Here is a 24,841-nt window from a genome sequence, read left to right as displayed (position 1 = left end):
CCCTAAAAAATAAATAAAAGAGGAAAGTCAAATGGTCTCTTGTCTTCACAGGGAAAACAAACAAGCCAGTATCTGGTTTGCGCCATTTCCTCTCTGCAAAGCACCGCCCTCCCCGGGCAGAGATGTGCCTGGCCTGTAGGCTTCAACAGCCCAAGACATCCGGCCCGAGACGGTTGTCAGAGATGGTCCTGAGCAGGTTCCAAGCCCCAAGCCCGAGATTCTTTTGCAGGAGTGGAGGCTGAGGAAGCCGAGCCTACTTCCCTGGGGAGAGCTGTAGCCTCCAGCTACTTTGGGAAACAAGGGGCCTCTGAGCGCTTCCTCCGCAGGTTTCCTAACCCTGGGAGCCGGTCTCGGGGAGCCAGGGAGATTGGGGACCGCGGGCCCACTGGAAGGATGGACGAGATCACTGCGTCGGCTCCATCAGGCGGAGCCCAGGAGCAGACTTGCAGGTGGCGGTGTGCCCTGCCTTTCCATAGCCACGAGGTCACCAAGTCCAGTTGCTGTCTTCTACCTAATCTGCGTTTCTGGTCCCGCCTCCTCGTTCCCACAGTGCTCACGGCACTGAGGGTCCCCACCTCTGCTCCTCCAACTGTGGACAGAGAACGTGGCCGCCTGCTTTCTTTGCCTCAGCTCTTTACCTCCTAGTCCACTCTTCCCACTGCTGCCCCAACAATCTGTCTAAATCTGTCTGACCATGACTTTGCTTGACTCACCTACTCTGTGGTCTCGACTCCATGATCCGATCATCTCAGCAGAGAACATAAGGCCCCGTCCATCCCTCCATCCTGAAAGTTACACCTTCTCAATGACAAGAGCTGATACTTGTAGGGCGAGCATTTGCATGTGCCCAGAATGATGCCCAGTGCTCGATAAGGACGATCTCCGTTGGTCAGTCCCCAGCCCGCCAGCCGGGCGTTGCGGACATCATGCAGTGGACGGCAGAATGGGAGCCTGGAGAGGCTACGTGACCCCCTGAAGATGACAGAGCTGTCGTAGGGCTGGGACCCTGGCCCCGAAGGCCGACTCCACACCCATGCTCCCCCCATGTCCCCAGCACACCCCTCATTTTCATGCCTCTGTCTTTGCACATGCCGTTCGGCTACCGCGGAAACCTTCCTCCTTACTTCCTCCCCCTGGAGGGCTCTGGTCCGTCCAAGCCCCAGCTTCTCGCTTCCTCAAGAAGCCTCCGAGGCCGTCTCCCATAGCACTTCCCCGGTTACAACGCAGTGTCCATCCCTGTCGCGGGCGTGACTCCCCTTGAAAGCGTGAACCACAGACTTCACCGGCTTCCCCCCTTCCTAGCAGAGGGGCTGGCTCATAGTAGGGGTGCAACAAATATTTATTGGTTTGAAGACATCAGCCACTGGATAAAGACTGGGTTCTGGATCAAGTCCCTGGGCCTCGGGGTCTCTACCTGTTAGAGGAAACCAACAGCTCCTCTCCAGTCCTCCTGAGGGGCTAAGGTCTGTGTCTCAAGAGACTCCCGCACGTGAGTCCCTTGCTTGCTCTAGAGACGGCACAGCGGTGACAAAGCCGCCGGAGTGGACGTTCGCTACGGGAAGTCACACAGCACGTGTGTGCTGTGACCTCTTGGCCAAATAAGCACCCAGAAGGCAGCGGGGCAGAGACACTTGCAAAGCCAAGAGAGAAAATGCTGACGCAGAGTGATCGTTGGGGAGGATGCAGAACGTTGACAGTCAATACTAAAATGCAAATTAAACTAAGGTAACATCGCGCCGCCATTAGATGGGCAAAATAGGTCACAAGGATAAGAAGCCAGAGTTGGCAGGACGATGGGGAAGATGGTTTCTTTAAAAAATGCTGTTAGCGTTACATCTTGACTAATTCTGCCCTCTCCTGGGACGACGGTCTGCAGCCGTGCGGCAGGAGCTCGAAAACGATTCGCTCCATGTTTAGAACAGACGTTAAGGACACAAGAAGAAAAATGCAGTTTGTACAGAATCATGTATAACCCTACTATTTCCATAAAGGTGAAAGACTAGAAACCACCAAATACTGTCTCGCAGAGAATGGTCAGCATCAATCCCACAGCACGAAGGCAGTGGACGCTACGCACCCATTCGGAGCGACAGGCACCCGACGCTCCTGGCGCAGACGGGCGCGGAACAGAAAGGGAACCAGGACTGGAGAAGTTCAGTGTTCTGTGTGCCGTGGCGTGGCTCACCGAAGCGTGTAAGTACCAACTGGCGAAGACATGCGGCGCCCGGCGGGCTCCAGCGGTTAAGCGCCCGACTCTCGATTTCTGCTTGGGTCATGGTCTCAGGGTTGTGGGCTTGAGTCCCGCGTCGGGCTCTATGTCAAGCCTGCTTGGGATTCTCTCTCTCTCTCTGCCTCTGCCCCTCCCCTGCTCGCATGAAATAAATAAAATGTTCTTTAAAAAACTCACAGACGAGAAGTGAATTTGGAAGGTATTGTTCATCAGCTTTGAGGTCCTTCACAGTTTTCATAATTAGGACATGCGCGTCCCCGGCTGCGGCAGCAACTGGTCAGTGTCTCTCTCCGCAGGGGCAGGCCTGGCTCCAAGCTGACAAGTGCTTGTGCCCTCACTAGGCCTCCTGTCCAAAAATACACTCCAGCATCTGGCCACGGTGAGGCTGTGACTTCAACGGGACCCGTTCCTTTTCAACTCAAGTCGTCCCCAGTCCCGGTGATAAGAAGGGGGTCAGGAGGCGGGGGCGTGAGCAGAACAGGAGCCGCGGTGGGGATCTCCTCCAGGGCCTGGAAACAGGGCGCTGGTGACTGTCTGTGTGAGAGGAAACATCTGGGACCCAGCCCAGATAAGAGTGGAGTTGGGGTGGGGGGAGCAGCCCCTTCAGCCCTCTAGCCCTGTCAGAGGCTCCGGACGCCCTGTCGACAGAGCCGAGAGCCAGTGAGTTGGTCCGTGGTGGCCACGGTCCTGCCCTGCCTCACGCTGCGTCCTGGCTGGGAAGACGTGGCCTCCCAAAGGGAATGGTGACCGTGGATGTGGCCTCCCAAAGGGAACGGTGACTGGGGAGGAGGGGCCTGCTGTAACAGAGCGACCCACAGGGCGCTGGGGAGGGGCAGGGAAGTTCCAGGCAGAGAGGCTGGCATGGGCAAAGGCCTACGAGCCAGGGAATCGGGAGAATTTTCCAGAGGAGCCGGAAAACACCGTGGGGACAGGCCTCAGCCCGGCACTCTGCGTGGGCAGGAGAGGGTACCGGAAGGAGGCGGCGGAAGCTAGGCCCGGGTGAGGGGAGCACCGGGAGCGTGAGCAGAGCCAGGCGGCTACCCTGCCAGCTCAGGGTTCAGCGTGCCCTGCTGCCCTGCTGCCCTCTTTCTAGGACATGGCCTCAGGACAGGCATGACTGAGGTCACACAGGAGCCAGGCGTGGGGCGGAAGGTGGGCCCTGGGCCACCGCTCGGGCGCTCAGACCTCTTGCAGCTCCATCTCCGGCCGGCGGCCGTGGCTGGGAGCCGTGACCTCCCCAGAAGCCGTGACCTTCCTTTCTCGCCCGCAGCAGGAAGTGAGGCTCTGGAGCCGGGGTGATTTGTGGCCGAATGGCGACGTCCTGACCCTCGGTGCCTCCGGACAAGGCTCTTGGGGGACAGTCTTCAGGGAGGCGGTTCCGTTAGAATGAGGTCCTTGGGGTCGGTCCTCATCCGGCGTGACTGGCGTCCTTGTAAGCAAACATGAGGACGCGGCCTTGGAGAGGGAAGACCCGGTGAGGGTGCGGGAGGAGGAGGGGCCACTGTAGAGAGCGGCGTGGCTGACGTGTGGACCCTGGGCTTCTAGAAGGCCTCCAGAGCCGTGAGGAGACGCTGCTGCCCCCCCAGCTAGCACGGCCGCTGCTCCTGGCCTGTGGAAGCCCCTCTGGGCTCTGCCCTGACGTCCCGCTCTGGGCAGCAGACTGCGTGTCCTCCTGCAATCATGCGGGGTCAGGACCCACATGCCTCACGTCCTTCTCCCCCAGAGCCCACACTGCCGATGCCACTGGACTGCACACAAGCAGAGAGACTGGCTGGGCAGTCATTGTGACCTTGGCTGCTCCCTGCTATTCCTTAATTGGGACTTTTGTTTCCAAAACTCAAGGAACACGTCACTGGACGGAAGAGGGGTCCTCAGAGCTGCTGGATGTCGCTCTTGACGGCGGTTGTAGGGAGCTCCTGGCTGCAGTCATGGGGCAGTGGGACCCCTGGTACGGACAGCAGGGCCCGTGACCCAGCTGCTCCCGGTGGGGCCCTGGGGGCACCAGGTCAGAGACGTCCAAACACCTCAGAGTCCGGAAGCCCTGCCAGGCCCCAGCTGGTCTCCTCACTGTGGCTTCAAACCTGGCTCCTGCCTCCGAGCTGAGTGACCTGGGCTGGGCAGGACCTGGTCGTTCATCGAGCAGCTGCTCTGAGCTCCAGAGGCAAACCACAAGCAGGGGAGGAAGCCGACTCGCAGCTTCCCACCCTCCCTGCGCACCCCTCCCTCTCCCCCCTCCCTCTCTCAGGCTCCACGGTGCCTGCCTCTCTCTGAGCCACCGAGTTATTTCCAGATCTTTCCTTGTGTTTTCCAAAGCTCAGGGGTGACCCACTGGATCTGCGGCATCCTCTGCACCTGCTCCAAGGCGTTGACCGTGAACACGTGGTTTCCTTCCATCCTCCCAATAATCCAGGCAGGGACGGAATTATCATCCCGATGAGGACCCCAAATCTTGAGCCACTGATCTGATCCCACAGCCATTCAGTGATGGAATTTAGTTCAGAGGCCTGAACTCGGACCCTCCGTGCCCGGCTTTCTCCAGCTAGAATGAAGCCTCCCTCGGCTCTCCTCCAGCCCACACGAGGTACCTTCCCAGGCCCAGGAGGCACAGGTGAACCACCTCTCATTATGGACACTAGAAACCCAGCCCCAGGGCGGCCTTCCTTCTAAATGCCGCGGTCGCATCTGGGCATCCCCATGCAGCACAGGCCCCTGGAACCAGCGGCTCCCTCTCTCGGTCCTCAGTGAGGCCTGTAGGGAGGAAGGGTCCACGTCCACCCCCTCCCTCCACAGGGCTTGCCTGACCTCTGTCAGAGGGCTGGCCAGAAGGTCCCCATGCCACGGTCCCTCCACGCCCTTCTGCGAACCCTAGCCACGGCAAACTTTCTAAGATGGAAATCGGATCGCATGATCCCCTGCCCATGCCCCCAGTGGCTAAGCGTCAAATGGTGGCGACCCAGGAGGGGGCTTTAGAGAGCTTTAACTCTCCCACAACCTCATCGTGATGCCCAAGAAACATCCGATATACATCGCAATGTGTGAGCTCCAAATGCCTCGTGGTCAGGACTGTGAATCAAGTGCCTCTGCAGAGAAATCCTCACGTGGCCATGACCAAGCGTGATGGAGACCCCCAGGGTCTCGTGTGGTCGGCCACTTCACACACTCCCTCTCTCCCACCGCAGCGTCCCCAGCGTCCCCAGCGGGGACGTCCTTCTGGCAGAGGCTCCCCATCTCCTCTGAGCTCAGGTGTTACCTCCTCTGGGAAACCTCTCCCCCCACGTCAGTGTTCTGAGCACGGATACGGAAAGGGAGGTGATCGCACGCTGGCAATCCCTGCCACCTTTCTGACTTCCTTACCAGGCTGCAAGCTCCTTGAGGGCAGGGCCCAAGTTTTACTCCTTCTGTGGGCAGAGTTTCTGGCCCAGAGCCTGACAGAGTGGGCACTCACTAAATATTTATGAAGCCGACAAATGAGTGTGTCTCCGGCCTAACCCAGACCACTCTCGTCTGTGACCCGGAGGGATCTCCTCGGAGCAAGTCCGCAGCGCCCGAGAGGGTATCCTTCCCGCGTCCTCGCTGGGGACTGGAGGAGGAAGGGGGCGTCTTGCTCACTCTGCTCTGCCTCCCCTCGCTAGTGTGTGGTTCCCCCCGTCGGCAGTTGCTGCAGCAGGAAGTGCCAGATTGCTTCATTTCCCACGGTGCCCACAACCCTTCCTGCCCTCTCCTGCCCCTCCCTGCTGGTGGGGGAGGACCCGCGGGAGCACCCGGGAGCACAGAGCTCAGCACCACAGGTCACTCTCAGCTCACGTTCCCTTCCGGGCACATCTCACAGAGCCCACAGTTTGTGCCACGGGCACCGCGAGGCTTTAAGGAGGGAAGGTAGGGAGGGACCAGTCTGACCGTACTTACCGAGAACCGTAAAAGTCACATTCTTTGACCTAATCATGCCACTGGGGGAACGGCGTCCAGAGAAATGATTCAAAAGAAGAGCAACAAAGATACGTGTACTGTTTACGGCTCTGTTATTTACAATAAGGAGAAAGTGAAAGCAAATGCTGCGTCCCAAAGTAGAAAAAGAACAAAATAAGTTACGGGATATTTGTGTGACAAGACACCATTCCAATATTTAAGATGAAAACAGGACTATGTCAAACAGGCGTGTTGTCTTGGAAATAGTATTAAGAGAGAAGATATAGACTTGATGACGATTTTGTAAAAACTATACATGTGGCAGAAAGTAGCAGAGGCACACAAAGCTGAAGTAGTTGCATTAAGTGGAACTGCTTTTCCTAGCTTCTTTTCAACGATGAAGGAGATTCACACGGAGGCTCAGAAACGTGCAAGAAAAATAAAGGGAAAACAGTTGTGTCAGGACGACGGATTTTTATGACTTTCCCCGAAGACGCACAGTATTAGTTTGATAATAATAAAATAACATTTTAAAGCTAAGGCAAATAACCCTGAATGCAAAGTCCAAGGGTTGTCTAAGAGAATTTTTTGTTAATTGCGGTCTTCGCTTCATTTTACAAATTACAACCAGAACATCCGTACTCAGACGTTCCCTGGGGGTGGCTGGAGGTCTGCAGATGCCCGGGTGTGGAGCCTGTAAGCCTGACTGCCACTACACGCAATCCGAAGACCTTGGCGCAGTGGATAAGCATTCTGACCCCTGCCCCTCCACTCTCTCCATAGGGACTACCACGGTCCCCGTCCCTTGGCCTTCCTTCCTTGAGCGTGACACACACCAGGGGAAAGGAGATGGGAAGATGGGGTCCCACCAAGGTGAGACCTTGGGAGGCTGCCTGTGCAGGGAGAGGACTGCAGGTCCTGCGCTGGTGGGGTCAGAGGCAGAGCTGGGACGGAGCCCTTCTCTTCCCGAGGGCTAGTCTGTGTGACGTGTATGCTGGGTTCGGACTCCCCACCCTGGGCACGCACACTGCCATGCCCCTTCTCTGTCCTCACGTCTCCTGGTGCCCCTCACCGGTGAGGGGTGTCCACGGCCTCGTCCTTGGCCTGACTCTCTCCGGCAGCGGCCCTTGCCCCCTCTGTGCGGAGACCACTTCTGTGCAGGTGGCCGCTGAGCCGCTCCGCCCCAAGCCGCTCCGAGCTCCGGACTGGATTCCCTGCCGATTCGGCCAAGGCCTCCATGGACAGGCAGCCTCTCCCGCCCAAACCACCAACGTTCTCGTCCCTGCTGACCGACGGAAAGTTCTCTCACTGCGCACCGTGCCCACTCTCCCCCCGCTGTCCCCCACCCCGCCCCGCCCCAAACACCGACACTGGGGTCCCTCCCTCAGTTGATCCCACGGCCTCTTCTCCTCTCCAGTCTCAAGGCCATCTCCCGTGGTGCTTTGGCCTCTAGAGTCTACCCATCCGGCCCCCCAGCCCATGCCCTGATGAATGGCCTCCCGGCGCCCCCTGACCCCAGGAGCCCCTCTCTCCTGGGACTTCATTTCCCACAGAAGAACGCCCACATCACCAACGCCGTCTTTCTAGGCAGAGCACCTTGTTTCATCCTGTCTGTGCCAGCCTCCACTCTACCTCTCCCCACTCCTGTGTACACGCACACATTCTTGCACACACATTCCATGTGCACGTACATGTGCACGCATGTTAGCACTCACAGGCCTGTAGGCATGTACAGCCCGTGTGCACGTACACATACACACTTTAGCACGCACATCCCCTTGTGCACATGCACACACGCCGCCTCTCTGCACGTACACGTGTACGCACATTCGCACGTGTGTCCCCCATGTGCACAAATACGTGTACACACGTATGCTTGCACACCCCCTGTGTGCACACACGTGTATATTAACATATGCTCACACACCCTCTGCGCGCACACACGTGTACAAAGGTGTGTTCACATGTCCCATCTGTGTGCACATACACACGTGTGCACATATGTTTGCACACCCCTCGGTGCACACACACACATACGCACATATGCTCGCACACCCCTCGGTGTGCACATGCACACGTTACCTCAGCACGGATAAGTGTATGCCCGTTTGCACACGTGCCCCCTCTGTGTGCACGTACGCAAATACACATCTTTGCATGCACACCCACTCCCTTAAGAGACCGTCCATTTCCGTCACTTTGAATGCTTGGCATCGCCAGTGCGCGTCCGTCATCCTGTCTCCTCATCACTTAGCTTCTCCACACCGCTGCTTCTTGGCCTCTGCACTCCTGCTGCCTGTTTAGACAAACCTTCCTGGTGTTCAGTGTCCACTCTGAAGTCGCCCTCCCACGAAGCCGTCTCCAGCTGGACCCCTTGAGGAAGCTCCCCCCGGAGAAGGTCCTCCAGCCCCGGAGCCTCGTTGCTTCCGTCACAGCCTGTGCCCTGCCTTTCTCTGCAGATGCGTCATGTGGCTTCCCGTGACTACAACGCACCCTGCGCTGACCGAGTACCGTTGACATCTGGACTCCCTCTGAGAGCCCGACAGCATCTTCTCGCAGCGGGCCCAGCACACACGTGCGGGGCGACTGGGCAAACGAACGCGGGTGTGTAAGCCCCGGCTCTCCCCGAGCGCCGTGCACCCTTTTCCTAAAGCCGAGCAGATGACTCTACGTGCGTCCCTGTTTAATTTCATTAGGTTGGTTTTGGCCCAGCTTCCCACCCCATATAAATCATTTTGAACTTGAGTATGTCACGTAGCATATTAACTATCCTGGCTGTGGGTCATCTGGATTCTTTCTATTTTTCATTCCAGTCATTAACAAAAGTGTTCAACCAGCAGGGCTAAGGACAGAGCCTGTGGCCTGTCCCTGGAGATACGCCTCAGGAAAGACCGGAGAGGCAAAGTGCAGCTCACTACGCCTCGGGCCAGGTAGCTCATTCTGCTCTGAATTCTTCTTGCCAAAAAATCCTTCCTAAGACAAGTAACGTAAGTGTCTGAAGAGTCAGAATGCCCTGGTTGGCATGCGAAAGCCCTGGATTCCTCCAGCCGGGCAGCAGCTCGGGCCGACGAGGGGGACGTCAGCTCCCGACCCTCCCGTCCCTGCGGCCGTGCTCGCAGTCTCCAGATCCCACGTCCCACTCTGGCCAGCGTCCCAGCAGGGGCGCCCCGTGCGGTGGGAAAGGTGAGGACGGGTCTGGGAAGAGATCCGCAAGGTCAGTGGCGGGGTGGAGGGGGGCAGCCGTGCCGTTGGACTTTCTGCTTACCCTCGGCTCCCTCCTCATTCACTCGCTGCCGCATCGGGATGGACCCACACAACACACTTGCTTCCCCCCCGCCCACCCCGCCTTCCCCTCCCTTTCTCTGAAACCCATTTACCAGCCGACTCTCCCTTCCTCCCGCAGGCTTTGGCTGCCATGGAAGCCTGCGGCCCGGATCTGCTGCTCCATGCCTCAGTCAGCCCCACTTGCCAGTTTCTGGTCTGGACTTACTGCTCCAGCACTGCCCTGAGGACCAGCCTCCTCCAGGGGCCCAGAGGGCTGTGACAGCATCCGCCAGCCCTTGCTCACACATACTCCTGGGGGAGGACTTTGCATGTCCTCCTGTCCATCTGGGTCTCAGTCAAAGCTGCGGGAAGAGCAGGGGAGGCTGTCCTCTGTTAAATGGCTATAGAAACTGACTTCTGTATCCCAGCAAACAATCACGTCACTCCTCGTACGTGCCAGGCCCTGTTCTAAGCACCTGACACAAATCTTTAACTAATTTAATCCTCAGAACACCCTAATCCTTTAAGTACTTACTCTGATTTCCGTTTAGCAGATGGGAAAACCGAGGCACAGAGAGGTCCCCAGCTAGTAGGAACTGGGAAAAATCAGGATTCAAAGCCAGCTGGGTGACCCCCCCGGGCCTGCACTCTTAACTCTTATCCCTGCCGACTTTGTGCATAGTCTGCCTTCTGGTCTTCATTCAGAAGTGTGCGTTGAGAACCTACTATGCTCACTGTAGGAGAACCAGCGCCAATGATGGAGCTTTCAGAACTCATTGTTTCGTTGAAGAGCTACGGGGGAGTGCTGTAAAAAGAAAGTGTGGTAGAACTGCTTTTCTTTTTACCACTTTGTGCGTCCTCTGACCTAGAGAGGAAGCCTTAGCTCTGCCATAGTCACCAGTGTCACCTTCTCACACTCTCTCTGCCACCTCCCACTAGGCACAGAGAACACCAGAACCTTCCTCCAGAAGACACACTCAGGGATGTTACGACTTTCCACAGTGTCCTCTTAATAAATATTAATAACAATACTGCCAGGATTTTACATCCGTGGGATAGTTTTAAGTTCCAGGGCAGTTTCATAATTTCTTTAATATCTCACATGATCTTACTTCCTTCTCAAATGAGCCCTAGAAGGTAAGTAAAACGGGTTCCCATTTTACAGATGGAGACACAAGCCAGGGCCCTAAAGCAGTTAGGGACTCTGAACCCAAACTCAGGTTTCATGGTTTCTCTGTCCACACGGCAACCCTGTCGACCCATTTCAGACGCCATGATCGGAAAACGAAAACCCGAGGGGACAGAGGGCAGAGAGAGGTCTGTTGTCCCTTCAAAATTTACCGCCTCATTGCAGTGTCTTTGCGGGCCTTCCCTGACCTTTCCTTAAGCACAGAGGGCAGGGCTTGTGTATACGGGTTATGCAAAAATTCAAATTCTGGCTGTTTTGTAAGGACATGCAGGAAAAAAAGCATAGATTCCCTGTTCACTGCTGGGGTGGGGGGGGGTACCTCCAAATCAAAAACGGTGGCTATAAGCTCTGGATGGCACGGTCTGTGGAATTAGCTCTTCCAGGGCTAAGATGTCTGAAAAACATTGAAACTTTTTTTTACTTATTTGTTCTTTGAGAAACACTGCAAACAGTTGCCCCTAATGGTTGATGTTTATATCTGACCGGTGTTGTCTTCCCACAGAAACAGTGCGTGTCCACCCACGGCGCCCCTCCCACCTCCCTGCCCCTCCCGGCGTGTCCCAAAGTACAGAGAAGAATTAAAATCGCTGAAAACACTCTCTGTGTTTGCGAAGCAGCCTTCATTTTCATCAGGACGAATACCTCCGACCACGGAGTCGTGTGAGTGGTTGTGAGCGGCTCGGATCCAAGTTCTCCTCCACAGTCTTCACGCCTTCGTCACCCGGACGCCGCAGTCTCCCCTCCAGACCCAGCTCCACGGGCGTCTCCTCTGCAAGTCCTGTGAGACTCCCCCGGGCACCGCCCATGCTCACGAAACTGTCACCGCTCTCCTCATTTAGGGCACACGGGAGGGTCGCCCTTCCTTCTTCCTGTGCTTGAGTGTAGCTGTGGGCTACTTCCGACCCTCCCGGGCCGGAGCTGCAGCCAGGGAGAAGCTTCCGGAACTTCCCCTCCATCCGCCATGACAACTGACAGTGCTCCATGTGGGAGCTGCTTTGTCGACCTGGGTCCCAGGGGAAGGACAGCAACGAGCAGAGCCCCCAGCCCCACTCCTCACGGACACGCTGCTGAAAACGTGTCCTTAAATACACGAATAAAGGACGGATCAAGAATAAGGGATTTGACAGCAGAACATCAAATGAGATCGCACAAAAAGCAACTTTATAACCTTGCTAGGCACAACTCTTTCTGAAGGTGGGGATGATCCCGGATGATCTTAAGTAGCTCTGCCCAGCCTGCCAACACTGTGCTTTTCTCACGGGGAAGAGACCGGACCAGGAGGCGCCGATCCTTGGAGCCCCACGGAGACGCTCCCTAGCATCCTGCATCCCACGAGGACCGTGTTTGGGACCCACCCCAATACGGGTGCTGTAGGTTACCCCAAGGGCAGGAAATCAGTCACAGGGCAGACGCCCATGAGTATTCGCTGGTAACTGACTCGCGGGCAGTGACAGAGACGGTGGTGCCACCCTAATGCTGGCAATAATCCAGGATTCCCTCTGTCAAAGCCCCAAGTCCCCTGTCCCTACGACAGACAGCAAGTTGCCTGTTGTCGTGGACTAGGTGGTGGCCCCCAAGAACATATGGTCACACCCGAGTCTCCAGAACCTGTGAATGTTTGGTAAAGGCTTATGGATTCAAGGTGTGGAGATCCCCCTGAATGATCAGTGTGACTCCTGCGTCTAGTGACACACGTTCCTTAGGAGCAGCACACGGAGACGGTGAAGTGAGCCCGGGGCAGAGACACACTGTGGCCACAAGCCCAGGAAGCCAGCAGCCGCCAGGACCTAGAAGAGGCGCGGGACAGCATCTCCCCTCGAGCCTTGGTGGGGACCGTGGCCCTGGGACACTGTCAAGTATCCAGGCTCCAGCACCAGGAGGATAGATTCCTATTGTTCTGAGCCAAGCAATGGCTGGCAAACTCCTCTGCCTCCACACCAATGGCTGGCAAACTCCTCTGCCTCCACACCAATGGCTGGCAAACTCCTCTGCCTCCACACCAATGGCTGGCAAACTCCTCTGCCTACACACACGGAAGCTCGAGGTTCTCCCTGAGGGCAGTACGCTGGGATTCTGCTGCAGGCTGGGGCTCCCAGTCACATCCCCCCGAAAACACAAGGGCTTGGCACCAACCTTGGTATTCTCCAGTTTAGACGCTCAGGAGAGGATTCAGGCAGGACTGGGCAACGGGTCAGTGTCCGTCCCAGGAAGACCCCCCAGGAAGGCTAGTAGGAGCGGTGCCTGCGAGGTTGGGCCCCCCAGCCTTAGCCCTGACCGTTTGCCCTCACAAGCTAGAAGGATGACAACAAAAGCCCTTCCTCTCCCTGCGTGTGTCACCCCAGAAATAATGCTGCTTGCTAGGTGAAGCCTCGAAAACGGAGCCCCGCCCAGGCCTTGGGAGAGCCTCGAGGAGACGGCGCACAGAAACGGGGCCGTGAGACAGTAACGAGGATTTTCACACACGGATCTACAGCGGCCTGTGCAGGGGAGCGTCTTGGGCGGAGGGCGGGGACGCCTGCGTCTGAGGCTCGACTTGGCCACTGGCCGGCTGAGAGAGTGACCACTTGTGAGCATTTACGTGACGTCTCCTCATCTTTAAAGTGAGGGAACTGCAGAAATCGCTAACATTCCTTCTTGCTCTTCAAACTCGAAGCCTTAAAATTGCATTTGTATTTAAACTTCCTTTTTTTGCCATGAACGTTTTCACTTGTTTCCCCGAGAAATACAGCTGGAACCTTCCAGAAGCCTTTCAGATACTTGGGGAGGGCTCAGAGTGACTCTGTAAGACGTGCCTTGTCACCCGGCCTCCACTGCGGGCTGGCCCTGGGCTGGAGGAAGACAGGCCGGGCCCAGGGGCCTGTGGTCTCCCTGGGAGCACACAGACGTCACGCGGGTGGCCAAAGCTTCCCCAGCGAGGAGAAAGGAGAAAACCCACCCAACACGGTGGGTTCCAGCGTTGGCTCTCCGGGAGTCCCTTCAGGCGCTGGGCACATAATCATGTGAAGCCCCAGCACCCATATCTGGAAAACGCAGGGAACAGGACTTTCACTGCCATCGATGTGGCTGCTCAGCAGCGGTTCCCACTATCCATGGAAACGGACCTCAAAAGCAAGCCGAGCCAGGGGCCTGGAGCCTGGGAACATAGTTCAGAGTTGGGGCGGGGGTGGGGGAGCTGTCCCTTTAGCTCACGTTTGTGGAGTGAACTGTGGCCGGTGGGGGTCGGAGGGGAGGCCCCGAGGAGGCCTGCAGCCCTCTGTGGCCTGTTGTGACACACAAATTCTCGGGGACCTCTGGTGTGAGTGCTGGGCTTGTGTAACAGCAGCCACAAGGCCCGGCTTCCTGTTTCTGTTGCTGGGTTTGCAGGACCCGGCCCAGACCGGCTGCTGCTGCTGGGCCCACCTCAGCTTGTCCTGGCACCAGCTTTTCAGACCGGGCACAGGGTGGGCGGCCACGGTGGGAGGAATGAGTGGGGCTGCGGTAGACATGTGAACGGGACGAGGCGGTTTCTCGTGAGCACGGCTGTTCCCAGAAGCCTCTTTCTGACGAAGGCGAGCTCCCTGGGGGTGGCTTCGGGCGAGCCTCACAAACACATTCTCTCGGGGCCTGCAGCCTGTTTCAGACGGATTTCCTCAGCGCACTGTGCAGGTGCAGGCCCAAGGCTGTGCGCATCACGGGGTTGAAATCCCCGTGGTCGTGCACCCTGGGGCTGCCAGGAGGCTGCCATATTTGGGGGGCCGGGGAATCCCCAGCAGAGGAAGCAAGTTTTCTTTGGCTGCCATGAGAGAAGCTGACTTCGAACTCCTACATACCCGAGAACTTACCAAGATAGTATCTTGTATTTCGTACATCACGTGTGCGCGTCTTATTTCCCCAAACAGAAGAGAGCTCCTTTGAGGCAGGAACTGGAACTTATATTTCTCTGTGTCTCCCATCCAGTCCCCCAACTTCAAACCCTTTACCTTGCTTTGCCCTCCAGAAACAAACTGCGGGAGTCCCCAGACACACGTGTCATCTCTTGGCCAGAGGCTTTGTTCCTGTCACTCCCTCTGTCTGGAGTGCTCGTCCCAATTTTCTGCACTAGAACTCCTACTCATCCCTCAAGACCTAACTGAGAAAGTGCCCCTAACAGGAAGTCCTCCTGAACCTTGGGCTGTGTATACCACTCATCCTCTGTCCTTGGGAGCTCAGACCACTCAAACTCACCTGGTAGGCGCTTGCCCCACTCCTAGACCCGAGTTCTTCAAGGCCCGGCGGAGTGAGGCATTCAGCTCTGTGTCCCCAGAGCCTGACCTCAATGCCTGTTTGTTGCACCTCGTTGAAGAGCGAGGGGCCCTGCCCTGTGACTTGTTAGCAGTCAGTCATCGAAGAGCCAGCCTGGGAAAGCCTGTGATTGCTACCCTGAGGCCAGGAGGGAGGCCTTGATACGGCACAAGCGGTTTCTGAACGAAGAGCTGGGGACACTGGCAAAGCAGACGCTCGGCTTCTTGGTTGGAGAGAACGTCAAGTGCCAGCATCCCGGATTCCACCACGCTCCCTGCCTGGGGCGCCAACGTTATCCACTAGGGACGGGTTCTGATAGCCTCTCTGGAGTGTCTGCTCCCTCCCGGGGAGCTCCTGGGGCTGCTGACGGCAGTGGTTGGAAGCCCTCCTCTCAGGAAAGGATCTGGGGGGGCCTCACGGGCTCGGTGCTCGTTTTCCACAATTCCCAGAAGACAGGTGCCCGAAAGACAGAAGACGGGGCGCTCACTGCTGCCATGACCACGGCACGAGGGCGGATCTGTTCAGAAGAGGAGCTCCTGGAGCGCCCCAGCGCAGTGAGGTTGATGGTGGCCACCAAGCCCGAGCCCTGTGTCCGCAGGGTCCTCGCATCCGCTCGCGCAGAGGGACGAACATGTCTGCATAACGCCCGGAAGGCCAGACGCGCGGTGGACCCTGCTCTGGGATGAAACGTCACCTTCCTTCTTACGGCTCAGGCCGCACGGCCCCCCATGGCTAGCCACGCCCGAGCTGCCGGCTCTCTGGCGCGGCAGCCTCTAGTTTTCGCCCTCCCGACGTGGCAGGGTGGCCAGAGAAGGTTTCCTTCCACCCGCAGCTCTGAAATGAGTGAGCGGTGCTGGTCAAACCTGAAGCTATTACTAGAGGAAGGCAAGGCCGTCTTCAGATTTCTCTGGAACCCGCGGCCCTGATAAGATGACGGGGCCGCTGAGCTACCCACGGTCTGATTTCCCATGGAACTCCTGCTCTGGCTCGCAGGAGGAGGCACGCGGATCAGGCTCTGAAACCTGACTCCATCCCCAGGAATGCACACTCACCCCTCCCGGGAGGGACATGGGGCCTGGGCTGCCCCCAATTCCCCCTGTCACTGCAGGCCGGCGAGAGAAAGGTGGCGGTTAAGTGGAAGCCAGTGTTATTTCAAGGGTCCCGCTGAGCACCCGGGAGCCACGCAGGAATGCCAGGGTGCTCGGGGACACCCACAAGTCCTCCGAGCTGAACCCCAGCTTCCAGACGTCATGCGATCCCTAACCATGACCCACGAGCTCCAGCCAGCCGCCAATGGGTGGCTCCGTGAGAGGGTGGGTCCCAAAACAGCAAAGGCTGCTGGTGAAATTGGGGTAAAAAAAATTTAATGAAATTTAAAAAAATCAGTTTAAAAGTAGGTTACAAATGGAACACATTCTGTACACAGGGACCCACACGGGTCACACAGGCTCTCCGCCCCTTCCTCCCTCCCTCTAATCGTCAGTGATACCGACAGTCCGCGAGGAGGAACAGACATGACAGCCCCGTAGTCTCTGCGTAACATTCACACACAAGGTCCAGCATGAATAAACGCTCCGTGAACAGATGAGGAACAAAAGATATCTGGACACGACCGGGCGTAGCCTCAGAGGAAAGGAATCATCCCATCCAAACTAGAAATTAATGATCTGTTCAGTGGCAAGAAAGTTCAGTCACAGACATTCACCTAAATAGCAGACATGTGGTTGTGGGACACAAGTTTAATTTTCATGTCTCTACTAGTCACCGAGCAAATGAAGGATTTCATCCGTGAAGATTAAAATTCTTTGCCAGCTATTTCGTAGAGCCTACGATTTACAGCTGAACAACTAAGAACATTAATTTGCTTCGGTGTCCTACGCCTCTTGCTCCTTCTCTGATGTACTCCTCCGGCTCCGTCCACAGCGATGGGCCCGTCAGCCGCTCCAGAGAAACTCGAGTACATCAGGGGACATCTGACAGAGAGAGATCTGAGCAATACGGAGGCCTGTATTTCTCGTGGGACGCTGAGCATTTCAAAACCAATATACCTAAACCTTGCTTTTTTTTTTTTTTAAACCTTGCTTTTTAAAACAAATCTGATCTTCTCCCCATCGTTAATCAATCTCTGGTCATTCAGAAAGCATTTACTGAGTGTCTGTTGGGCCTTCCAGGGAAAGAGCCAGCGGGGCAGACGATGACCAGTGCGCCTAGTACTGGGATCCCGCTTGCACAAAGTGCTCCGGGGAGACAGCTGCAGAGTCTGAGGGCATCTGGGAAGGCTTCCCAAGGCGGCGGCACTGGAGATGTGGACTGAGGTGACAAGGAGTTCCCTGTTTCTGGTAATTCATTTACCAAGCAAACCTCTCCTGAGATGTGAGGTGACTGTGACTGGAGGCACTGTGCGCGTCTCTGGAGGCCGGAAGACCCACAGGACAGATCTCGCTTACGAAAGGCGTGTGGGCTTACGTCAAAGCTGCGCTCTTCCCCTTGGTGTCTTGGGGAGCTCAACGCTTCTGGGCACCCTGTGAGCTCAAGCATGGTGGTCATTTCTGATTTCTCCTTTGACACATGGTCTTTACTCTTCCCTCTTTTCTATCCTTACTCTCTCTTGAAGGCGGAAGCAGTGTGGACACTCAGAGAAGCGTCTCGGCCTGGTTCCCTTGCTCACTCTAGGAACTGGCATTTCTGCCAGTCCATCTCTGCTTCCTCATGACCGCCATCTTCCTAAAGGCCCTGTGGAGTTTCCTGCTCTCTGCAGAGTAGAACCCAGGGCCATCCACTCTCTGGCCTCGGAGGCCTGCAGCTGGCCTCTGTCTGAATTAGAAAAAGGCACCCTTTTGGGGGCATAGCTAGACAAGGAGACTTTGTATGAAGAAAAAGTAACCCTTTCGTCCAGATGGCTTGGATTCCAGCTCCCACTCACCCACTTGGCCAGCATCCACTAACTTGGAGGCCCTGTGGTTTTATCTTATTACTTTCATTTTCTTCCCTTGATGCTTCCCTGCCTTCCTCTCCAGCCAGCTGGCCCACTTTCCTGAACAGAGCTGGCATCTTCTCCCCGTACCCATTGCTTGCCTCCTCACCACCCAGCTTTCTTTGAAGGCTTCGGCCAGGTCTCACCTCAAAACACCAGAATACTCATGATCGGCAGGAGTCATTCGTTTGGCACTCACGCATTTGAGAACACATACATGACAGGATCTAGTAAGCCTCATTTGGCCTACCGCATTGTGAGCTTTTGAAAGACATCTTTATCTTGTTTATTCCAGAGGGCTTAATGAGGGCTGAAGTAATGACTGATATCGATAACAGTGGCTTAAAAAAAAGAAAAGAAAAAAAGAACAGGGTTCCCAAAGACTTGCACGAGGTAGGCTGGTTCTAGAGAATGAATGTTGAGTAAGCCTTGTTGATGCGGTTTGAATTCCTCATACTGAGAAGTCATATAAGTCAGTCTCTCCCCAGAGAGAGAGGGGCCTTCTTGCCTCAACAGTGGGTTTCACCTCCCAAAAGAGGGGTTTGCTCTGAGGTTTGCCAGGAGCTCCCCAACCCCACTCCCGCATATCATGTCCCACCAGGAAAAGTCGACTTCCTGGCTACGAACCGCCACTTCCCCAGCCTGTCCGTTTCTTCACTTCCTTCTCCAGAGCTAGGGGCTGCACTGTTTTTTCAGTCGTTTTGACAAAGAAACTTCAAAAGCAGTCACTGCCAATCAGCAATCCGTGCCCCGCGCAAACCCCCGCAACGGACAGGCTTCCTGGCTGACTGAGCGGTTCCCTCCCAGCCCCGGCTTGGGAAAATCCCCCAGCAGCGACTACCCCGCTCCCTTTGTAGACCGGAGGGCCTGGCCTTTCCCCGGCCCCAGCCACACAGGAAGTCGCTCAGGTGACAGTTCAGGGCCTCTGCCACACACCTTCCTTCCTCAGCTGAGAGAGGACCTGAGAGAAGGGCAGTGCCATTGTCTTCCTGGAGCAAAGTTCACACTCGGATTTGGCCCCCAAGCAGCAACAGGCTTTTAAGCCTAAGGCTTGCTTTGCTCTTATCCCCAGTCCATTTCTGCAAGATACCAGATGGGTCTTATGTCATACCCAACCTCCAGCCTAGGGGCTCAGGCCTCCTGTACTCTCCCAGAGGAGGGAATCCACTTCTCAAGCCACTGCTTTGGGAGCCTTCATTCACAGCCCCCCCGCCCCCCACAAGCTGAGCGCCCCACTCGGGGCCATCTCCCTCCTCCGCCCCAAAGCTGTAGCCAGCGGGGACAACCCTGATGCTCTGCTCTTGGAGCACTTGGGCAGACCCGGAAGCCACCTGTGGAGCTTTGCCTTGTGGGGCCCCGTGCCCTTCCCCAGCCCTGATCTGCACGAGCTTCCCAGGCTTATCAGTGTTTCTCTGGAGGGCGGATCCCACACTCTAGGGGCACCCTGAAGACGACCCTGCTCCTCGAAGACAACCAGTGCAACGGGATGTCTGAGTGTAGGGTGCCTGCTCAAGACAGACCCAGAGCCCTGCAGAGTCACAGGGCTTCACAGGCCCAGCCGGGGTCATGGCTCAGGAGAGCCAGCCAGGCCTCCGGGGCTGCAGAGCCTGCAGCGAGACCGGAAGGACACTGAGTCGTGACTGCTGCGGGCTACAGCCCCAGGAGCAACGGTCTTCCTCTGGATTGTGGGTGGGAATCACCTAAGCAGCTGCCGAACATTTGCGCCTTCTCCTTCCGTCTGTTCCCAAAGTCCCCTCCCGTGAAGACCCGCTCAGGGCTAGACGTCCGGTCTCTGTTTCCAGGGGAAATGGGCGGAAGCCTCGGAACTGGGAGGAGGGCGGGACAGGGGAGCACAGCGGGCGCCCCTGCACTGGGGGGGACGCCCGCACCGCACGGAGGCTGGAGGCGGGAGCAGCACCAGGACGGAGCCGCAGGGAAGCGGGCGGCGGGTGCTCACCCCGGGGCGCCCCGCAGATGCGGCCCTAACCCTCTCGGCGGCCCGGCTGGGGAGGCAGGGGCTGAGCAGGCGCGGGGCCGGCTGCCCCGAGCCGAGCTTTCCCAGAGTTCCGGAAGATGTGGCGGACAGAGAGGGCTCGGGAAGCGGGAGGACTGTCCTAAAGGTCACTGCTCCGTCGGGAGGGAAGCCCGGAGCCCGGCCCAGAAGCGCCCGCGGCGCCGGGTCTGCTTCTCGCCCAGCGCCCGCCTCTTCAGACCCTGGGTTTCTGCTTCGCCACGATTTCTTTTTCTTTTTTTGGCCCCGCATGTTTGCCCGCGCGCGGACTCACTTTCTAACTCGGGGGCGCAGAGGTCCTGAGGCCAACACCTGGCGCGCCCGCGGCCCCTGCCCCGCGCGCCCTCCAGCCCGGCCGGAGCCCCGCAGCGGCGCCCCCGCGCGCCCGCCGCCCCCGCGCCCCCGCCGCCCGCCCCCTCCGCCGCCCCCCTGAGCCCGCCGCCCCCGCCGCCCCCGCGCGCCCGCCGCCCCGCGCGCCCGCCGCCCCCGCCGCCCCCCTGAGCCCGCCGCCCCCGCCGCCCCGCGCGCCCGCCGCCCCGCGCGCCGTACCTCCATGGCCTCCAGGTGCGGGCTCCGCGGCGGCCGCGCTCGCTGTGCGCTCGGCTCCGCGCCCCGGGCCCGGCTGGGTGAGGGGCGGCGGCGCGCGGCTGCCTCGCTCGGGACTGCGGGCGGCCCGGCCCTGCGCGAGAGCACGAGGAAGGGGGAGGCCGCGGGAGGGGGAAGGGGTGGGGAGCGGGGGAGGGAGGCCGGCGATCGGGGTTTAAATTTAGACACAAATCTAAACAGATACTGTCCCCTCCCAGGGCAGGACTCGAGCGGGGGAGTCGCGACTCCATTCATCTGCCCAAACATGGGGATGGGACAGGCGTCTGCCCCGCGCCCGCGCAAGTGTCTGCGGGACCCTGGGGTCGGCCCCGCGGCCGCCCTTCCCCAGCTGCCCGCCCGCTACAATGCGCTCGTCCTGCCCTCAGCGCCAAGCCGCTCTTCCATTCTCGTCACCTTTTCTCTTTCCCTCCTTGACGTGCGACCTCCTCGTGCGAAAGACACGGCGGCGTCCAGGTCACACCCGGGGTTCCGGGCATCCTTGCGTGGGAGCGGGAGACCCCGCATGCGGCTGCGTCTCTCAGGCGGGAGCTCTTCCCACCGAGCCTCCAGCGCTCCGCGTGGGACCCACGGGACCCCCTTTCCTATTTTTCATCCCTTATCCTTCCCACGCGCACGGTCGCGTTTGCAGGAAACCCCTCTCGTTCCGTCCGCCTCTCGGCTGTGTGCGGGGCGGGGGGCGGGGCACAGGGACTCCAAGCAAGGATTTTCACGTCCCTTGTAGCATTACATCTTTTTCCCTCCCCCTGATTTGGTGGATGCATTGGAATCTGTGGGAATTTCAGCTCCCACAAGCTGCTCGCTAAAGGGCCTTTTCGCCGTTCCTATTAAATAGAGTAAAGGGCGGGACCCTGAACCTCCGATTCCAGATTCCCGTAAGACCCAGCACAGCAGCCCTCCCGCAGGGCTGTCCCAGCAGAGGCTGAAGAACAGAAGGAGGCTGCGTGGGAGGGGCTGGTGCGGGACCTGGAATCTGCAGGAAGTTCTTTCTCTGCTCCCAGCGTGTGTACTGGCCGCCAGCTCTAAGTGCCCCTTCTGGATCCCCCGCCCCCTCCCCACCCCCAGGACGGAGAGAAGAGGGGGAGATGCTTGCAAGGACTGCGAATGGAAGGGACTGCCTGGCAGGGAGAGGCGCCTCGGTGTCCCGCCTCGGTGTCCCGCCGCGTCGGCCAGCCCTGCTCCCATCCCCAAGGCCTCACCCACGGTCGCGCCCAGCAGGGAGGGCGAACAGTGTCAGAGAGCAGCAGGAGGGTGGGCGACAGTGAGCCCTGTTAGGGAAACCTAGGGAGAATCCCGGAAAGCAAAGAAGTGGGGAGTTTGCTCGCGGGAGGAAGGACTGCTCTAGGACTGCTCTGATGCAGCCGTTCCTTCCAACACCACTGGTGTCCCCTGGGCACTTAGACTGCTGCTTCGGGTGCCAGTCTTAGCAACATGACCTTCTTCCCATCATAGAACCTGCAGAAAGCCTGACTTTCTAAAACACGAACAGCCTAAATGCCGAAGTGTTTTCCAGGTCTGAATATAGGGGCAAGACCTCAATTTCGGAAACGGACAGTGGGTTGAATTCCAGCTCTGCTCCTTTCTCGCTGGGCTTCCTCTGACAAGTCATTTAACCCCTGATCCTGAGCTTCCTCGCGGATACAGTTCAGTCGGCCTCTGAGAAGAGTAGCTGTTTTAATACTGCTCAGCTTTGTGTACAAGCTCAAATAAATAGGGACCAGATCTTTCTTCTATTTAGGGCAGGGCATTCTGGGGACCCATGAAAGGCCCCGTGCCCCCAGGAATGAAGGGTGTGTCCCCTTGGCGGCACGGAAGGACGTTTCCTGGCACCGCACAGTATGTACTTGCTCCCGTGCCTGTTTTCCTTTTAAAGGTGCAGGACTGAGCGGGTGACAGAACCGTCTCTTACCATGTCTCCTAACCCTGGCTCGTGGGGCCTTTGTCTCTCTGCCTCTATCTCGTCTTCTGCTGGGCTCAGAATGGGGCTGCCCCAGCACAGGTTTCTGGCTTCAGAAACAGGAGGGCGGAAGTGCCTACCCACCGGAAACCGTTAGGCCCAGAGAGCGTCACAGCCGCCGAAGTACCTCGCAGCTGCACCCACGCCCTGCTCACGCCTTCCCCTGCCCAGCGAGAGCCCGTGGCTCAAAGCGCAATCAAGCTGCATCTCTGCCATGTTCTGGGGTCTTGGGACCTGCAGAGTGGAAAGCGGCTGCGGGGCTCTCTGGGGCCCAGGCAGAGGCCTTCACTAGAGGAAGGAGTGGAAACCAGGGAGAGAGGGTGGAGGACGGCACAGCCCTGCGCTCACTTCAGCAGCCATGAGCGTGTGTGGGGCTGTGCTCCCCTTCTTTCTCCCTCCTGCCCCTCCAGAATATCCCCAGAAGCCAGAACGGACACAACCCAGCTGGTAAATACTCTATTTTTGCTGGGTCACCTGGGGTTGTGACTTGCTGCTCTTGTGACAGCCTAAGGGGAAGGGAAAGTGGCTCTGAGAGGGTTGTTCCCCTTCCTCTCTGGGGGGCTCGTTGTCTCTCATCAGGACCCACTTCCTTTACTTTCTCCCGTGCCCCCTTCAGACACCCCTGCTGTCTGACCAGCCAAGCAGTAAGTAGAGGCCAGTGCAGAAGGAAGAACAAAGAACACTAGACGCGTAGCCGGGGCAGGGGAGTGTGTGTGTCGTGGAGCCCTTGTTACCATGGGCAGCCATAGACACAAAGCAGGTCCTTGAGGGGTATCTGGTGAATGAATGAGTGCGTAAGGAAGTGGAGCAAATTAGGAGAATCTTTGTCATCAAATCAAAGACAAAACCCTTTCCATAGATGGGTCTCCAGTGAAAGAAAAGACCCACTGGGAGAAAAGATCATGAAGACCATGATAAGTTAAGCTGTAACTCCATGAGTTTTTGAGCAGAATTGTCAGGAGCTCAATCAATCAGCTCTTGGTGGCCACACCATACTGCTGATCATCCGTTTCTAAAATGAAGAGCAAGAAACAAATATTCTTTCATGACTGCAAATATTAACTCAAAAAAATAATATATACGCATGCATACACTTCAGCTCTAAATTCTGGGAATGTGGCAAAAACAAAACAGCTAATTTTGCCCTAAGTGACTATCATTGAGGAACAGAGTTGAAAATGCTGAAATGAAAGCATAAAGGCTTAGGGGTTTTGTGTGTGACAAAGGAGTGACAACGGAGGGTTTCCCAGAGGCAGAAGATGGAAGGGGGTAGCTGTTTCAATGCGTGGAAGGTAAGTGGAGTCTGAAGGCAGCAGGGTGGCAACAAGCCACAGGGAAGATGTTCCAGTGTGCAGAAGACTGTCAGGAGGGATTGGAGATGGCATGGGGAAGGCTTTGACTGGCCCTTCAGGGATCAGGAGATTGGCTACATAGGGAAGTTGAGCAAATAAGTTGATATAGTGAGGCCTATGGGAGCCAGGTTTCTGGGCAAGGGAGGTACAAACATGTGGGAGGCGGGAGGGACTAGAATGAACTCTGGTGCTGGAGTGGATGGGAGGTAGTGGTGTGAAGGCATGGTTTGCAGTCTGCAGATGGCTGTGGACATCAATGTATATACACACACACACGTATTTCTTAGTTGAAGCCACCGATGGAGCTGAGGGGCAGTGACACCCCAGCAGCAATCAGTGCACACAGAGCCCAGATCTTGGTTTCTAAATACCGTTCTCCACTAAAGGAACCAGGTCTTGTGGAAGAAAATGGCTGATTATAGGGCTGGGGCAGATAAAATACGAGATTAGCCTGGAACATCTTGTTTTCACAGAAAATATGGAGGTTCTCAATGAATGACAGAGGAGTGTTAAAAGGACCAAGAACTCTGCAGGAGTTCCCCCTAGCAATGTTGGGATAATTTGGGGGTAATTTAAGAATCGGAAGAAATAATGGTAGCAATGAGGTGTAACCCATGAAATAAAAAAGAAGTTCCTGACTCCAAACTAATGAACAGGTGAGTCAGCGGAGAGAAACCTCTCAGAACACCAGCGAACAAACGGGACAAAGTTTGGAACAAATTTGCTGTACGAGAATCATCACAGGTATAATTTCAGATAAGAAATACTACTGGAGGGGCCCCTGGGCAGCTCAACCGGTTAAGGTCTGCCTTTGACTCAAGTCACGATCCTGGGGGTCACCAGTGGGAGTCTGCTTTCCAGCAGGGAGTCTGCTTCTTCCGCTTCCTCTGACCCTCTCCCCGCTGTGCACACACACACTCTCTCTCAACTAAAGAGATAAAATCGTACAAAAAATACTATTGGATGCTAAATCTGGAGGATTAAAATGAAATGAGGAATGGGATTTTCATAATTTAAAAACATCCCCCTTACAAGATACTCATTAGTTACAAAAGGGAAAAAGCACATTCACAGAGAACAAACCTAACAGACATC

The 24,841-nt window shown here is 56.9% G+C and overlaps 1 protein-coding gene across 2 annotated transcripts in view; it reads right to left on the bottom strand.

Moving 5' to 3' along the window:
- The window catches only part of RCSD1 (RCSD domain containing 1), a 56,450-nt gene extending 35,213 nt beyond the window's left edge, over window positions 1–21,237 (bottom strand). Inside the window, exons 1-2 of one of the 2 annotated variants that reach the window (XM_032318742.1) lie at window positions 20,834–21,236; window positions 20,384–20,513 (exon numbers count right to left, since the gene is read on the bottom strand). In XM_032318742.1, the coding sequence (XP_032174633.1) occupies window positions 20,384–20,513; window positions 20,834–20,916 (213 nt within the window). In that variant the 5' untranslated portion in view covers window positions 20,917–21,236. Of the gene's footprint in view, window positions 1–20,383; window positions 20,514–20,833 lie in introns of both variants that reach the window. The other variant, XM_032318745.1, reaches the window with a different exon arrangement.
- Window positions 21,238–24,841: the final 3,604 nt, after the last annotated feature.

Source organism: Mustela erminea, chromosome 17 (genome assembly GCF_009829155.1).
Source record: "Mustela erminea isolate mMusErm1 chromosome 17, mMusErm1.Pri, whole genome shotgun sequence".
Lineage (NCBI taxonomy): Eukaryota > Metazoa > Chordata > Mammalia > Carnivora > Mustelidae > Mustela > Mustela erminea.
Note: the sequence above shows the minus strand (reverse complement) of the source record. Positions and strands in the feature narration are given on the sequence as shown.